General features: G+C 45.8%; 1 protein-coding gene across 2 annotated transcripts in view; it reads left to right on the plus strand.

Annotated features, from left to right (window-relative positions):
- PPP2R3B (protein phosphatase 2 regulatory subunit B''beta) overlaps positions 1-18,795 on the plus strand; it is a 357,728-nt gene that overhangs the window by 184,781 nt on the left and 154,152 nt on the right. For both annotated transcript variants that reach the window (XM_078658212.1, XM_078658213.1), the window contains exon 4: positions 12,228-12,330. In XM_078658212.1, coding sequence (XP_078514338.1) covers positions 12,228-12,330 — 103 coding nt within the window. The remainder of the gene's footprint in view (positions 1-12,227; positions 12,331-18,795) is intronic.

The raw sequence follows: 18,795 nt of genomic DNA on the forward strand, positions 1-18,795 counted from the left end.
CATGCTACCTTCCATTCCCCATCTGTCATTGGGGTTCCAGTATCTTCGTCCCATCGTGCTGTCGCTCCCAGCGGTTTATCATGTCTATCTTTCTTCTGGGCTTTGTGCTGGTGTGAGGATAGTCGTTTGTTTTGGCCCATTTCCAAGAGTCCTGTCAGAACAGTAGATATGATAATTTTTACTCACTAAGCAATTGTTTTACTCCCAACTTCTAAAATATATATATTTTTAAACTTTGTTTTATTGATTTTCATGGAAGAAACAACAAAACAGTCAATGAAAAGTACCAAGCACTAAATAGGAATGGCCCCACATTAATATTACATGACGTCTGAACAACAAACAGCAGCCTACATGCCAAAAAGAAGTACCAGAAGCATGCATTATTGGGAACAGTGTTTTACATGAGCCAAGTCATTAAGCGTGGGACATAGTAGGGAATCCAGCAATGTCACACTTGGCTGTCACATCAGCTGTACGACATTACACATTATGCAGAAGTCACACTCCACCATCCTAGCTATCGTCTAAGCTAGAATCTCAGTCATCATTGAATTTGTCAAGCTCAACTTCTAAAATTAGGGAGTAAAATATTCCTGATTGAAATCCTCACTGGGGGCTCAGCATATAGCTTATGGTGCCTGTGTGTCTGTTCCTCCACTAGCTCGTATGGATACTTGTGTTGCTTTCATGGTTGGGACTCCTCTAAATTAAGTTGGCCAAATGTGCACAGCACATGGAGCTATTTTCAGTCACTCACTCCCTGCAAACTATTCCTTTTTTTGAGTACATCCTTCTGCAAGTCTCTGATTGGACGGGCAGTGTGCCGTTTGAGTGATCTTCAAATAGCACTTGGAGAGGTGAGGAAACTGTCTCTTTGAAAATAACACTATCATGCCATTACTTTGTGTGCATTAGCTTTGGGATGCCCTAACAGAGGCCGCCCTTTTAAATAATTGGAATGCTTTCTGGGCCGCAGTTAAAAATATGAGATCTCTCGCTCAACCAGTATCTTCTATAAGCTGCAATGCAACAAGTGAGGCGTGGGAAGCCCACTTCTCGATGATTTACTCGCTGCCATCACAGAGCGAAGCATTTTTAGAGCTTGAAGATCCCCCCGCGATTGCAATATATTTGCAGGAAGTTGAAGATGCTGTTAACCAAAGTTTGAGTAATAAAGCTCCAAGTCCCGATAGGCTCCCTATTGATCTGATTAAATCTAAACCTGAGTTCTGGGCGCCCCTTTTATTAAATGTTTTTAATAACTTAATTAATGCCCCACTCCCAAGTAGCTGGTCGACCAGCATTATTGTGCCAGTTTTTTAAAAGGGTGATCGATCTCAACCTAACTGTTATAGGCCAATCTCCCTAATAGACAACACAATTAAAATTCTAGGGAGGATTTTGTATAACAGAATAAGGACATGGGCTGAGGATGACTGTATTTTACAATCGTGCCAACTGGGATTTCGAGGTAAATTGGGGACTATCGAACAATGTTTGAACCTCAATTTAAACCTGTTTGTACAGTTTATTAAAAATATCATATTTTCTTTAGCACTTAGTGCTCACAGTATTTAAAAAATGAAACAAAAAGAACACAATTAATAAAAGAACAAAAATAATTGTACTACAATTACTGACAACAATTATCGGTTTACACCAGTTAGAAGAACAGCAATAATTATTGCACATAGGTCAGATTAAAAAACAACAGTAGTTGTTGCACACAAGTCACATGGGTCAGTTAAAAAGCAGCAATAGTTGTTGCACACAAGTCGACGCAGCGTTTCGGTTTTATTTTTACACCTTCATCAGGACAGTTTTCTTGTGATTATCAAGAAAGGGAATAGCCAGGAGTCCTCTTTAATCAATTCGAGGTAGTCAGTTGTCTCGGGCCATTCGAATTATACACTGGTATCAATACAAAGTGTAAGGGGATCTTTGTTTTTATAATATGCAATCCTAACATCTGAGGGTCGAGGGAGCCACCGTTTTATTTTCTTCGGAGTCTCTTTGAGAGATGGATGCTCATTTTGGAGTAGAAGAACATAAGAATGGATGCTCTTGACAACAGCTTTATCAATTGCAGTGTCCGTCACCGAACAGTCGTCCGTTTAGAAATACTTTTACATCCGTGTTTCATCCGGATCTTTTGTGTATAAGTCGGCCTCCCTGCTCCTCTCGACACCCTCGTTAACCGGTTAACGAGGGTGTCGGATGAAACACGGATGTAAAAGTATTTCTAAACGGACGACTGTTCGGTATTGTAGATGACCAAAAACTTTATTGCACCAGCACTTTTCCCTACCTTGGGGTTGTTTTCTACGCCAATGGTTCATAGGTAGACCATGTGGCACACAGCAGGAATACGTTTTCTAAAGTTATTAATTCAATTATTAGTTTACCACAGCCTAAAAAGATAGGAATAATACTAGCACTCTTGAAAATTTATAAAACACAATGCATTCCAAATGCGACGTATGGCGCGGAAATATCGGGACACACAAAGTGTAATAGTATTCAACTTGACGAAAATAGTTTTTGTCGGAAAGTACGGGGAGCCCCGATTTCCACCTCACAGTATATTTGCCACGCTGAACTAAAATTATACTATGTTGATGACTACTTAAAGGCACGACACGTTCTTTTTTGGCTTGCGATCTTGAGAAACCCTGCAGCGTCACTGACCAGAGAGGTTATTGGAGACTGCCTTAAGTGTTATAAGGGAAAATAAATACCATGGCTTGCTGCAGTAAGGGATAGCTTGAGCATTATCAACCATGCACAGATTTTTACAAACCCGGATGAATCTGTTGACATTATTAAAAAAGTGATTCGGGGGGGGGGGGGGTTCTATATGATCACTACAGAAAGTTAAGATTCGAAAGGGAGGTCCAGAAGAAGTCTGTAGAAAGTTATCTGCCCATTGCAGACGAATCAAATAACCCATCTAGTTACCTCTTATAGTCAATTGGATGTTGAGAGAGAGGATTATTGTTTCGTTTAAGGCCTGGCACAGTTACATTTTTACTGTGTTTTACTTTGGGGTATATTGCTAATCTGGATCAATTACCTTGCCCATGTGATGATAGGAGTGGGCAGACAACGCTCCACTTTTTATTCTTGTGCAAATTTTATAGCCTATATACTAATCAGTTTTTGATTCCATTTTTTAAGAGTACTCAACCTATGCACCTAGGAGAAGCTTACTTAACAATTCGTAAGTTAGAAGTGATGAGCTAACTGCTAGTGTAGGCACCTTTTTAAAATTGTTGGTGCGCACTCGAAATTCAATGTGCACCCCATGATCTTTTTTTGTCTGAATTACTAGTAGATGTTGTGGTTAAGCTCAATATGAATTTGATGGAATCTGCTTTTATATAGTTAATTGCCTCATAATATTTAATTGATTCATGGGATATTCTGTAAATATTTGTTTTTATGCTAAACTAATTGTTATGTATGATTTGTTTTTATTGGGTCTATGTTAATGGATTGTTATATTCCCCTTTTATTATGATATGATCTGTTCTTTTATGGATATTTTGTATCCAAATAAAGATTTGAATTGAATTGAATACATCTGTTAAGATTCTATTGGGAGGTGGAAGGACTGTTACCTTACATTTCACATCTGCCAAATCAAAAGCTTAGAAAAGAGATTTTAAAATTTCAGATAGTTTCAGAACTACCACAGCAATGATACTAATAAAATAGGAATTGTTGTTGTGCTTTAGGTGGGAAAGGTTTTAATGCACATGTTTAATTGTGTTTTATGGGATTTACAGTATTGCTTTTTACGACTTGACTTAACTGAGTACAGAATCAGAACACTGGTGACAACTACATTTGTTTAGTAGATATGCACTTTGTAGATGTCGTATGTGCAATAGGACGATTCTTAAAGATTGTAAAAACTACAAGTGTTTATTATAATGTAATTATTTTCCTGTGTTTATGTTTTATGCAATGGTTTTAAATTTGTTGTTAGTACATTTTGTATGTTTGTCAGACTGATGGTCTAAAAAAGTGAATTTTGGAATCTGAAAACATCTGAATATGTTGAAATGCTTTGCTGAAAAGACTTACTGTTGAGTATATCATTGCTCTTTATCTCCAGCCTCATCGGGTATCTCAGAATCTCCTGCCACCATGCTGCCTAGTTATATTTCACCCCTTTGAGTTCTGATGGTGCGACATGGTGGCTACCAGCCAACACTTAGGCTGTGGAATCAGTCATCTTCAGCCTCCCCTGCGTCAGTGCTGGAGCTTATTCTTCTCTCCACAGACTACCACCTGACTGACCAGCTCCTGTATGCCCAGGCCTTGGCCACACTTCATGCCGGGTCCCACCATCTTTCTCGGATTCTGCCGATCAGTCCTTAAATGGTTATGGTCTTTTTGGTATCACAGCTGTAGGCAGTAATGATTGCACACTTTTATGTCTTTCCATTAATTTGACTCCAGGTTCCACATTGCCTTCTAATTTGTTCAGTACACACCTTTATTCTCATGTCTTTCATCTTTAGATCTCAGCTCTACACTGCGCATGCACTGTCTCGAAAGAGACATGTTGTATCTACTTTGTGGGCTCCAGCCCGCCCATAGGCTTTCCATTTGCTTGCTCCATTGCTGCTCTTCTATTCTTTCTCCCCGTTTGTCCATGGCATGCATGCATGATGCCTCTTCCTATGTTTTGCCCCCCCCCCCCCCCGACAAAAGGGACCAGTTACTCTTATTCATTCAAGTCTCCCATTTAAATGACCATTTTAGGAACTTTTTTTTCTATGTTAATCAACCCTTGTCAGGCGCGTTTGTGTTTTCACTTGCTCCAAATGCAGTTATGATCAGGGCTGTAAATCATATTGTTATCTGGTCACATTACTGAGCATTCAAAGACCGAGATCAAATGTCAGCTGCTGTTTTCACAGAGCACCTGTTTGTGCCCCAACCCCCTCCCACTTTGCTGCTTGTTCTAAAATTAGCGAACATCTCGGCGTGGAGGCGAGCAGCCCGCTGGCTCTCACGTTCCTCCAGCTGTTGCCTCTTCTCCCATGAGAGTTTAAAGTAGGGCTTCCAGTGGTGATTCTTCTTCAAAGACCAGCGCCACAACAAAGTGCAGCAGGCACGCTGCCATCACACCCGTTGCCTGAAGGGGCACACCATTACCTTTGCATGTCCCGCTATTAGACAGCACTATGCCTCTCATCGTCACTAGGCGGCTTTCATTGCTTCTCCAGTCCCCCGCCCACCTGCTGCATGCCCACATACCGCATTTTGAGAGTGGCTCAAAAGGCTGCCTGCAAACAATCCCCTCTTTTGCAATTTCGCTGTTGCCTCGCACTCTGTTCTCCATGACAGTTCTCATCTAGCTGCTGCGCTCTATGGCATTCCCGCTGCTGTTCCTTTGACTCTTCTCTATGGCAGTTCTCTTCCTGCGTCATTCTTCTCTATGGCACTTTGCACCAGGACTCTCTTTTCTATAGCAGTCCCGATCAATTCGAGACACATGTACATTGTCTCCTACACCTGCACTCACAGGGAGAGTGCTTTATGGGGTGGTACCAATGCCGGTGTTTATGGCCGTGATTACACAAAGGACTAACAGCGCATCAGCTGCCGGCGCTTGGGTGCTGCATCTGCCTGGGAAGCACTTATCATCCAGGCCATGCAATGCTGAAACACATTAACATTGACAAAGCCAGTGGCTGCTCCTCCGCTAAGGCGGAGGAACGTCGCCCCACTGCTAATTCAGTAGTGCACAAAAGAAAAATGGGATAGGAATATGGGTATGACCATGACCACATTGAACTATTGCATGCCAATCTTTGGCACGTGGATGAGTCCAGCTGACCGGATTTAAACTCTAAGAATACTTAAGAAATTTTAGATGGTGCTGACGGCTCAGTGGAATAACGCTTTCTCTACATGTATCTGTATTTGACTTTATGGTCACTGGTTCAAATTCCAGTGCATCCAGTCCGCTTCCTCACAAAATTGATAAAATGAGTGCAAGTTAATTGGGTAACCATAAACTTCAGCTATATAGTGCCAAGGAAACCCTTGGGGAGAACAAATACTTTACAAAGGCACGTTATGCTATACAAGGTGACAGTATTTGTATACTGTGAACTTAGCCAAGTTGCGACTGAGCTCTGTCCAGGCTTAGAGGGAAAGGTTTCATCAAAGAGCGCTAGGAGACCGCTGGATTCTGTGAGTTAAGATGGATCAAATGCTTCATTGTGATGTACTGTTCTTTCAAGAGGTGTGTCAACAGCTGTTTCCGAATTGGAGCTGGATTGGGCGGATCTGAGTCATGTCTTTTTTGCACTTTTTATTGTCTCCAGTCTGATGATGTCCTGGCTACTGGGGTGCCTGGGGCCACCGGAAGTCAGCCAGATAGGTGGTGGTGTCGGTTGTGATGGCTTTGTTGATGGTTATGTTAGATATCGTCCAATGCAGCGATGTGTTTGACCCCAAGGTCACATTCAATCTTTCTTTCCTTCTGAATCTGATAAAATGACTACCTTTTTAATTCATGATCCATAAATATCTGTTGGCCAAGCCAAAATACGTTTTTGGGGTTGTGGAAGATGTGCTCTGCAAGTAGGCATGTCATGTAATTGTCATGATTTGTTGATAAAGCACTCCTGGCTGCTGGAATTCCACTTTAAATCAATTGTTTTATGAAGTTCCCTTCTCCTTCTATATCGATGAACATAGACTCTAGGTTTGATGCCCAACTTTCCTGCCCTCCCCACCCCCCAAGTTTAACTCTGTAGCAACATTCTGTCATTTTTGGACCAGTTCTCTAAAATAGTGTAAAATACTGCCTACTCAACTAAACACTTTAGATGTATTTGGAAGCTTCCTATGAGTTTAGAGAAAGGGGTCTTGGACATACCAGTTGGCATGTAACTTGCTTATATCACAAGCTTCCGCAGGAGTGGAATACAAGACAGTGTGGCAGCTCCTATGGGCCATTCGTACTGTGGAAGAATCACACTTGTGTCTGGAATATTGAAAAGGGAGCTGCTCTGCTGTTCACTCCTGCTCTGACCGTTGAAGATAACGTTATAGAAGGAATGCTTTCTGTTATGCTTATGTGAGGGGTACGAAATTTGCATAAATGCTTTTGCGTAATTCCGTGCAATTTTCACAAACTATGCAAAATGCAAATCTGTCGTTTCGCACAAAATTTTAGTGCAAAATGAGTCTTTGCATCAGACGTAAAAACTTATTTATGAGACCTGGCATCTTTTGGCGCGTTTTCCCTGTCTTTTTGCTTTCTGACCTCCTGGTTTTGACTCTGTTTTACTGGTTTAGTGTTTCTGTGCACTTTCTCACTCCTGTCCAGTGTTAAAGTGTAAGTGCTCCTGTTGTAAATTGAATTATAGATTGGTGTTTCCATGATTGGCATATTTGATTTTCTGTTAAGTCCCTAGTAAAGTGCACTGAGAGTGCCAGGGCCTGTAAATCAAATGCTGCTAGCGGGCCTGACCCATTTATTTTGCCACCTACACGAGCAGCCTTTCAAAGGGTTCTCAGACCTGCCACTGCAGTGTCTTCATGCAGTTTTTACTGCCAAGGCGACTTGGCAAGTGCACCCACTTGCCAAGCCCTAAACCTCCCTTTTATAACATGTGAGTCACCCCAAGGTACCCCTATGGGCAGAGTGCAATGTATGTGAACGGTATGACATGTCCTGGTCTGTGTGACATGTCCCAATAGTGAACTACAGTGTCATTCTTTTAGGATAGAATGGGTAATACTCTGTAACATTTTACGAGTATATCTGTCCATTGGGACAAGATAGAGAAATGGAGTTTAGTATGCATAAACTCAGAATTTAGAAATGCATCTTTTAGTGAAGATGATTGTTATTTTCTGTGTTTGAAAATACCACTTTTAGAAAGTAGGTATTTTCTTTCTTAGCCATCCTGTGTGCCTCTGCTGGGTTGTAGATTAACTGTCTGGCTTTGGAGTGACAAGGGCTGGGGATATGTATTCTCTTCAGACAGCCACTGTGGGGGGTAGAGGTGTGTCCTGCCTTTACTGTATGAGTCAGGGCTGGGCTGAATAGACCTGGGCTGAATTTAGAGTAATGGGAGGAGATTTCCTTGCACCTGAAAGGGCCTGGTCTGCCTTGGACAATGCTGTCTCCGACTCCTGAGGGAAGCTGGGCCAGAAAGGACCAAACTGGTTTGGACTGAGCACAGAAACCCTTTGCCCAAGAGAACAAACAACAATGCAGTATAAATATTGGGGCCCAGACCCCAGAACTTTAGAACTCGCCTGGATCAAGGAACCTGCCAAGAAGAAGAGCTGGAAGGACTGCCAGGAGGAGTACTGCCCCTTTGCTGTTGTTGCTTTCCTGGGTTGGCAGCTGCTTCTGCTTTGGGCAGTGAAAGGACTGAACTAAACTTTCTTCACTTGTCGCTAAGTATCTCCAAGGGTTTGAAATAGAGCTTGCCTCCTGTTCATGAAGTCTCAGGGACAGCAAAGACTTCACTTGTCTGAGTACCGCCTCTGGAACCGTGGGTTTCAGTTGCCACAGAGGGGGAAAGCAGCCGACACCGCTGCGGACTTCATGATCTGAAGGCCTGCAGAGGACACAGCTGCACTTTGCAGCACATCCCTGGTCTCACCGACGACGACAACCGCCGCCGCCACCACCAATCCGCTGCTAGCACTGCGACCTATGGGCACCGCACTCTGCACCGCTTCACTTCCCTCCGCCGCCCTGGTCTCACCGACGAGGTCGCTGCGCGCTGATCTCGACGCCCGTAACCGCACTGTGGTTTGGGGGCACCGCTTGTAAGTCACATCACGCCCCGTCCCGTCCCACACAGCAGTCTGGGCTGACCGACACCAGCTCCCATCAACCAGCACTGTAGCTTGCACCGTGATTTGTCGGCACCGCAACAAGCACTGCCTCACTCCGCACCCCTGGTCTCACCAACGCACTGGACGACCATTACCAAGCTGTTGCCTGCACTGTGATTTGAGGGCAACGCTATGCTTCACATTGCAACCGCAACAGTTGCCACGACCGGCCCATACCGACGTGGTAGGCCAGAACCAAAGATACTGTTTATGAGTATTATGTTAAACAAGATATCCTATTGAAATATTTGTTAAAAACCAAATAAACTTCATATTTTTGTACTATTTGGAGTGACTGATCTTCCCTGCACTTACATTGCTCTGGTGACAGTGGGTTTATTTAACCCCTTCGCTGCGGCGGCTATTCCGCCGCAGCGCTAAGGGGGAGGCGGGGCCGCGCGGCGGTCCCGTGCTCGTGACGGACCGCTCCGTCACGGCCCTCGGGTGAGCTGTGCTTGTGACGGAACGGTTCCGTCACGGCCCCGCCCGCCCATTAGAACGTCAGCGCAGGCGCGGAATTCGGCGGGCCGTGACGGAACTGTTCCGTCACCAGCACAGCCCACCCGAGCCTCGTGACGGAACGGTTCAGTCACAAGCATGGGAGGGGTTAAGGACCCCCCTCTGGGGCAGCATTTTATTGATTTGGGCAGAGAGTTGTTGTTGTAGGCATTCTTGTTGTTCCCCTGTCTACCTGCCCTCATTCTTTCAGGGGTCCCCCTTCTTAGTAGCATCTGCTTTGTGGCCCCAGGCTCTAGGGTCCACCCCTGCCTCTAAAGATGAAACCAAAAATCTAGGGTTTTGGTTTGACCCCAAACTTTCATTTGAGAATCAAATCAGGAAGGTAGCCGTTAAATGCTTTGGGACTCTCAAAGTCCTAAGAAAACTCCTTGACCTCCTACCTGTCGCAGCTGGGAAAACCCTTTTGCACGCTCTAGTTACTTCCCAGATAGGCTATGGCTACATTCTTTATATGGGACACTAATAAAAAAAAGCCTCAGCAAACTGCAACGCATTCAAAATGCCCGCCGCTTGGCTGCTTCTGAACCTCCCCAGAAGAACCTCCTCTTCTAAAGCTCAGGCTACCCTCCACTGGCTGCCAGTGGAAAACAGGATCACATACAAAGCCAAGTATTACTGTCACAGAATTCTCTGGAATAAAAGCTCGAGTTATCTCCACCCTAAGATAACCTCCTATACTCCTGTCCGTAATCTTAGATCGACGGGAGCCCACCTGGTCAGAGTACCGAAATTCCATAAGGCCAGAATGGGAGCACGATCCGTCAGCTTTTTGGCAGCCAAAAAGTGGAATACTTTACCACTGACTCTGAGAGCTGAACCCACTGCATCTTTCGCAAAGGCCTAAAAACCAGGTTATTTCCTCCCTAAGTTGGACTCGCAGAAGGCTTTTTCTTTAAAAAAAACAAAAAACTGGTTCCTCTTTTTAGATGCTCCCCATCTCTTTTCCTCTGAGGTTTTCGATCCTAGCGCAGGGACACGCTGTGTGCTGTAACCAGGCGCTTTACAAATGGAATTATTATTATTTCAGTAGTGTATCCCCCTTATCCTGACTAGAAGGATGGGTCCCTCTTGGGCAGAGGTGCATACCATTGCCAACTAGAGACCCCAATCCTCACATCTGTTGCTCCTATGCTTTTGCTGTAATTTTTAGGTCAAGCCTAGTGGCAGCGTGCATGCACTGCTCGCTCGCTCTGCGAGGCATGCAGTAGTCGAGTATGCTGTGGAAGCCTCGCCTACTCTCCTCCCATATTTTTCATTGGCTGCTGTCATTGTCCTTGGTAAATGCTGGCTTCCAATTGATAATGAGGCTTGTTAGTCCCTCCTTGTTACCGCCCTGTCACCATTTGTTACCTCCCATGAGGACTGGATCTTTTACTTGTGGAGTTACATGGTCTCCTTCATAAGTCAGTAAGCACTATTTTTTTTTATTTGCTGCGCGGTCCGCTTTCACTTTAACGGATACGCTTGTTTATTTAATTAATTTTCCGCAAGGGCCGAAAGGGAGCGCTTCTACTCCGTAATCTAACAAGCATTTGCAATGCAATAGGTCTCACATTTACGCGGGTTTGAGCTATGACATTGCAAATAGCAATGCATTTTAATTTTGTTTTTAAAACATAAATAAAAGGCATTGTCATTTACAATGCCAATAGCTTAAACCTGCGTAAATGTGAGACCCATTGCATTGCAAATACTTGTTTTTACTGCAAATGCAGCATAATTATGTGAAATGGCATACTGGCGTATTTTGGGGAATTTCTGCATATCAAGCGGCACACGAAATTCCTAGAATTACGCTGGCATAATTTACATTACGCAGAGGCCTAGTCTATATCATATTTAGATGAAAAGTAGGTATGTTAGTCTTTCTTCTGTGTTGGCAAAAAGAGCCATCTCCATACAATAGATATTGGAGAAGACGTTGTGTTTTTAAACAAATTCTGAGACTTTAAAAACACCCTGTGCGTTAGGGCTGTAAAGAGTAAGACCTTTCACAGTTTGCCAGTGGGAATTGCCAAAACCTCTGGTGGTTTGGAATTTATACTAAATATTGATCCCAGGTTACTCCAGAAAGTAATGTGAAATGACAGACAGTTGAGCATGGGTGTACAACTTCAGTCTAGGAAGGCATGATCTATGCTGGACTTTCAAGATAGGAACGTATGATGAATTAACATACAATGAATTTATGAGAAATTAACATACAATGAATTTAAATGGAAATAATTGCTTACAGCTTTTTCAAAACATTTGTCATGGCCCTATCATTTCGGTCTAGCAACGGATATCTTTGTTCTCACAGTTCTGCTACTATTTTTGTACTCCAGAACTGGTTTGTTAGCATTTGAGGTCCTGACTATGTGTGGTCTAAAAATGTATCTAGATGAACAAGAGTAGTGTTGAGGATTAAGCCTGGATGAAAGTTAAATTATGCTGGAGAATTAGTAAAATTTCTCAGAACTTCATATAATAAGACTTTTTGTAAAATGTCATCCGTATAAGACTGGTTTGTACCAAAAATGTCTGGCCCAGAGCCATTTTCTACTTGAAACTGTTTTTGTTTAAACTTCAAATTATGCCAGCAGGTGAAAAAAAAATCATTCAACATTATAAGAAACAACATTTTGTGCTAAATGCATGATTTTGCAACAAAAATTACGCAATTTTGCACATCCCGATTTAGGTCCTACTGGTGTAGAAGTCTGACGTTGACTATCTTTAAAGATTGCTTTCGCCAGGAAACAACAGTACAGTATAAGAGACAATTTGAAATATTATTATTCTATGTGAATACTCTTTCTTTTGGGTTTAATTTACAGGATCCTTCAGACCTGTTATGACGATGCAGCAAAGTTCCTGCAGTTACTCGCCAAACCTGGGTGCAACTATTTGGAGCAGGAAGACTTCATTCCTTTTTTGCAGGTCAGACACAACATCATTTCAATCAATCAGGATTTTTAAGTCACGGCTAATCACCCAATAGAGTATCCCGGCTCTTGCAGGCTGCCAAAGCTTATTTGACTAGCCACGTCTTGAGGGCCATTAGGAATTCGGAAATTGAGGTGATGATCCGGAGGTGCGTGGGGAGGCTGTTCCAGGTCTTTTCTGCGATGTGGGAGAAGGAGTTTCCTCCACTTCTGCTTTGAGAGATGCGGGGAGTATGGGCAAGTGAAAGGGAGGCGGAGAATAGACTTCTCGATGGTTGGTTGAAGTTGAGGCAGAGGTTAATGTAAGTGGGTCCTTGGTTGTGTAGAGCCTTGTATGCGTGGGTCAGCAGCTTGAATTGGCATCTCTTCTGTACAGGGAGCCAGTGGAGGTTCCTGAGGTGGGGTGTGATGTGGGTTTGTCAGGGAAGGCCGAGGATGAGTCTGGCTGTGTCGTTCTGTGTACTTTGTATATCAATAAGATTTTTTTGTCTCAATAAAGCACTGTCTTTTTGCCCATTCATGTATTCATCTTTGTTTGTATGCACTTAAATGTTTTTTTGATTACGTGTACGCCATTTGATTTTGTTTTCCCCAGTTGAGAAACCCTCCTTATATCATCTAGAGATGCTGTGCGCTCACATGCATTTTAGGCAGGTGACACTGAGCTCCTTCCTACCCGGAAGGTTGTTGTTATTTAGTGTGTCATTCTGTATGGTTTGAAGTCTCTGTAGAAGATGTGCAGCAGTTCCTATGTATGTAGTCAGCTGGTGATGAGGGCTTGTGTCCTCATGCGTCTCGTGTGTAGGGGTAGCCGCCTGAAGATATTACGTAGCATGCACAGTGAGGACGTAGGCGGAGGAGAAGGTGCTGAATTGTGATTTCATGCTGAGCTTGTTGTCAATGATTATTCCGATGTTTCTGGTGTGGTTTGAGGGAGTGGGTGCGGCTCCTAGGTTTGATGGCCACAAGCATTCGTTCCATGTGTTGCTGTTGCTGCCAAAGATCGGTACTTCAGTCTTGTCTGTGTTTCAACTTTTTAAGCAAGCAGTACATTTATTTCTATATTGCACTGTTTGAACCATAGGAAAAAAAGGTTTCCATACGTATTGCTGCATCGTCCTGTGAAGATCTGTAAAATATCAATGTTGCACTCGTAATTTTCAATTTGTAATGCAATAGACCTTTTACACTATGAATTGAAATTAGTGTTTGGGTCAGTTGGCTAGCGGGTTGCTAAGTAGATTGTCCAATACTATATGCTTTTTCTTCTTGTACACCAATTTCACCGTCTGGCCTCGTCTTTTAATCGGGGAGTATGTTAGTATTGGAATTGCTGTCTGTTGTTCCTACAGCTACTTCATCTACAAGGCTCTTGGCTCCAATGGCCCTTGGGGGACAGAGATCTAGTAGATCTGCTTGAAGGTGATCTGTTGTCATCATTTCGTTTGTAGCTGCTGCCAGGCTAGTACTGACAATGGCTTGAGCAGTAGGTGCATCTGAGACGGTGGGTTGAGCCATTCTTCTGGCTAGCATCAGCAACATTTTTATCAGCCTCTCGTTTGTGGGCCAGCTAAGGGGGCTTCATTTTGGCCATTGAAGTGGGTATTTGAACCACTTTCTGGCCCTTTCCATTCTACAGCTCTTGATTGGTTGCATCTCTCAAATATTAGCTAGGCCTAATTTTGGAGTCCCCTGTCCCCCAATATCTGCTACACACTTTACCCCCATATATTTGACCATAAGAGCAAAGTAACATTTTGTGTGTAGCAGACTTGGTTTTACTTGCTTCATCAAAGCTCTGGCACATCATCAGCATAATTAATCTATTGGAAAATAACTAGCGCCTCAGAGGTTTCCGGAGCATGCTACATGCTTTGGTGACCACTAGGTTAGACTACGCGAACCTGTTGTACCTGGCGGCACCGGAGAAAAGCATGGCCCGCCTTCAAGTGCTGCAAAATGCGGCAGCGCGCCTGATCCTTAGACTGCCTAAAAGGGCATCCTCGAGGATGGCCCTGCAGAAATTGCATTGGCTCCCTGTGAGGAGCAGAGTCGAGTACAAGGCACTCTGCACCTGTCACAGGATCTTGAATGGGAGGGCACCTCGTCCATTACAGAGACTGATTGATGCCTATGAACCGGCTCGAGCGCTCAGATCTGCGGGGGGGAGACTGTTGAGGATCCCCAAGGTGAAGAAAGCGCGCATGGGAGGGAGATCCTTTAGATACTTAGCGGTAAACTACTGGAACAAACTCCCAGTGGATTTGCGCCTGGAACCTGAAGAAATGAGGTTTCGAGCGAAATTAAAAACCCACCTCTATGTTAGATAAATGCCTGCCTGGCAGCTGTTCTTCCCTGTTTGCCGCCTCTCCCACTTCTCAGCGCGGGGACACGCCGGTGTGCGTAACTCAGCGCTCTATAAATGCCCCTATTATTATTATTATTATTATCTTGGCAACTAGAATGAAAGGCTGAGTTAGGATTACTATTCAGGAGAGCATTAAGCTACCCTGCATAATGACAGTTAAGTAGCACCCAGTAGCTCAGTGATAGTATGTAAGAGGAGAACCAAATAGATTTTATCAGAGAATCCAAGGTAAGAAATACAACATAGTATTTTAGAAATTTGTTTTGGAGCGAGTTGGGGGAGAGAATAATGGGCAACCTCCGAACTAGAAAAAGGAGCACTTAGAGGAACATGAACTGCCAACTACTAAGCATTACTAACCATTACTAGGACTGGGCGGTGAACTTCACTCAGTTCGCGGAGTTTTGGAAGTTTTCTGCACTCGGCACTCCGCGGAGTGCGGAAAACCCCACTTCGCGATGTGAAGCGGCTTTTTTATCCCCGTTCGGAAACGCAAACTTATCGTTTGGTAAGTTCGCGAGCTGCCGCTCGGGTTGAATTTCTATCCGAGCTGCAGGAATACCAGCACAAACTGCAGTTCGCGCTGCACAACGCCACTTGCGGAACTTCCCTGAGTTTTGTTTGTAATTTCGCGGAGTTCCGCGTATCAAAACGCCACGAACTACGCCCAGGTCTGACCATTACACTGCCCTCATACAGCAGGTATTGCAAAATGAATCCTATATGCCCAACTCGGTTTATGATACCGAAGCCCTCTTTTTTAGGTCTCGGCCTGCTTAGGCTGCGCTTGCGCTGTCTCGCTGGCGAGATTGTCTTCTAGTAGAGAGGTAAACGAGCCAGGTCTTCTCCATTGGCTGGCTTCCTAAACGGCGGCCAGCCATTGGAGAAGAGCTCTGTCTGTCCCTTTAAGCCCCGTCCGTTTCGGATTGAGGGGCGTGTTTTTTCATGTTCTTTCTCTCTGTGACGTCATCGGACCAAAACACGCCCCCAGTCTGAAAAGGACGGGGCTTAGAGATGGCGTACGCTTGTTTTAGGACTTGTGCCCTGGGTGCGCTAACACAGAGGTCATGCCTGTTCTCCTCATTAAAAGCAAATTTGCTTTTTTCCGAAAAGATTTTGACCTTGCGCCGCACGCGCATAATGATCCATTAGGTCACTCGACTGCAGTGGCAGCGAGGGCTGGAGGATTCATGGCGACGTTTCATTCTCAGACGAACAGCCTGTTGCGGCCGGAAGAAACCCCCGTCGGCAGCGGCAAATGGAGCTTTGTGCTCACTTCATCACCTGCCCGTGCACGTGAGTGGATTTATTACCCATCGTCCCATGTTCCCCCCCCCGCCCCCTTTATTGCCCTGTAGACCTGTTATCGGCTGCGGGCAACTGATTCTGGGTCGGGAAGGAAGGGAAAGGGGTGTGGGATGGGGTTCGGTGCGGCGGAGGAAGGCACAGGCGCACACGTGGAGGGCATGCATGAGGTGCGGGGCCCAGGGGGGGGGGCTGGCTCCCCCTCGGTAAGTTTGATCACAGCGCTGTGTGAAGTTGAGAGGTGGCATGCGAGGGGTCGCGGGGGGGCGTAGTACAGGGGGGCAGGGGCCGGCACCGTACCTGCGGAGCGCTGGGGCGCCTGCTGCTTCCTCCGCGGCATCCTGGAGAGTTTCCTCAGCACCTCTTCGATCCCTGGTCTTTTCGTGCAGGAGGCGGGGCGTTAGAAATACAAGAAAGGGGGTACTTGGAGTCTCCCGGGCCCAGCGGGTGAGGTGCTGGATGCGGCGGTGCCCCGGGGGCTGGGGGGCTCAGTGGCCGGCCCCCACTGCGCCTCCGAGGCTGCGCTGGGCATGGGCGGGCGCCTCTCATCGTAAGTTCCCGCTGCTGCTGCTTCACCCTCCGGATGCCACATGCCACATGCCGCTGGCAGGGGAACAGAGGCTAATGGTGTCAGCGACAGTCCGGATCCATGCCCCTTCTCTTCAAACCCCCTGTGCTCCTCGCCCCTGCTGATGAGGTGCTTCACTCACAACGTCTCTCCTGGAGATCGAAAGAGTCCTCCAAATGCTGCAACTTTCCCCCTCAGTGTTGCACACTCTGTCATGTGTGCCAGCATAAAGAATTAAGTGCCAATGCTGAATATCTGCAAACAAGGGCTCAAATTAAGCACTGTAGGTCAGCACCTTAAACTATGAAGTGTCTCAGAAGCAGCGAAGGCAGCCAGGCAGATGCTGTGCGGGCTCTCAGTGGGATTTGGAGAGCGGTAACTGCTGCTTAGGAGGCAGGCCTCGGGTGAACATGGATGACAGCAATCGGGGTTTTGCAGAAGATCTTCACGTCCACGTTATTGTAAAATGCTTGAGAAGCTACCACCGGTGCCTCGTCGACAAACCTGTGACACCTAGCGCGAGGGTAAACTTGGTGGGGCTGACTTAAAATAGGCATCCCGTGTTAGGTGTGAGTATTCACCCAGTCCTTTTTTTTTTTTTTTTTTTTACATCTGTAAAATTTATGGGCGTTTTTTAGGAATGTACAACTGGTAAAAAAAACGGCAGACCCATGCAGCCTGCACTTAAGGACACGCAGCGGGATTAGCGTGTCCCCGAAGGACATGCTGCTCGCCCACGGGATGTCTGAGAGCTGCCTGTCTCTGAAGAGCCCGCTCCCGCTTTAAGCTTGTCTCAGGAGGGCACTCCGAAGCCACGACTCCTCACAGGTGTGAGGTGAGGAACCGACGGACACCCCCTCCCGAGAGGTGTCACTGCGCCTGCCCCGGGGGTGTCTCACTGCCCTTGGGACCGTCTCCGCGTGGGAGCCCAGATCGGGGCTGCCATCTGCCGCCGGATAGTTGGCGCACTCTCGTGCCCAAGGTCCGTTGCCTTACCCCAATATTGGAACTTTCATAGATTCCCATGCTTTGTATCATTCCCCGTCGTCGGAATGGGAGTCTCGGTAACAAAAATACCATAGTTGTAGGTACAAAAGACCAAGGAAAAAGGCCTAGGCCTCATTCCCTTTTGTAACATATCACCCTCTTTGTGTAAAAGAGACCAAACTTTTGGCCTCAGCCAATCAGAAGTGCCTCACCCCTTAGAACCTTCCTGAAGGAACCTCAGAGCCTCAGATTTTCTACCGCACGTTGTGCTTAGGGAGTCTCCTTTGAGCTCTGCTCAACTTCTGCTCTTCAAAGGATTTACTTCAGGATTTTTCTTCAGATTCTTTCAAATTCTCTTCAGGATTGTTAGGTGGCATCCAGGATGTCTGAAATGGAGAAGAAAAAAGCTGTTTTTAAGCCATGTTCCACCTGTGGCAAGAAAAGGCTTTTTGTGGAGGATAAGCACAAAGACTGCATCTATTGCCTCTATCCTGACCACCAGGCTGCGGACTGTAAGATCTGTCGCACCTTTTCCACCAAGACCCTCCGGGACCGTGAGGGTAGACTCTTGACATGGCTCCAGAAGCTGAAATCCAGGAAGGACACTGTCTCTAGTGACAGTGAGGATGCAGCGTCGATGTCTTCTTCAAGAAGGTCAGTGAAGAGGGGTAGGGGTTCCCCTTCTCCCTCTATGGAAAGATCTTCTAAGACCTCAAAAAAGACCCCCAGTGAGTCTGAGAGCCAGGGTCCCAGCAAATCTCCTCACCGAGGTGAAAAGGAGAGGGTAGGACCTGTTACGCCTTCCAAAGGTGAGAAGACTGCCTCAGCCTTCAAAAAACCTTCATCCCAATCTTCTGAGAGGAGTTCTAAGTCCTCGACGACGAAGACGTCGACGGCGGAGGTCCCGTCGATGAAGAAATCGAGATTGATGTCGACGATCCCGTCGACGAATGTACCATCGACGGCAGTGTCATCGCCGTCGACGGGGAATTTACAGACGACGACAGCGTCGACGACGAAGGTGCCGTCGACGAAGGTGCCGTCGACGAGGGTGCCGTCGACGGCAGTTTCTGTGTCGCCGATGACGATGTGACAACGGCGACGTCGACAGTCTCGTCGACGAGGACGAAGACTACTTTGACAATGACACAAGCTGGCACGTCGACGGTTTCAACGTCGACGACTTCGACGACCCCCATCTCGCCGACGCATATTCAACCGTCGACGACAGA

This window comes from Lissotriton helveticus, chromosome 8 (assembly GCF_964261635.1).
Source record: "Lissotriton helveticus chromosome 8, aLisHel1.1, whole genome shotgun sequence".
In the NCBI taxonomy this organism is placed as follows: domain Eukaryota; kingdom Metazoa; phylum Chordata; class Amphibia; order Caudata; family Salamandridae; genus Lissotriton; species Lissotriton helveticus.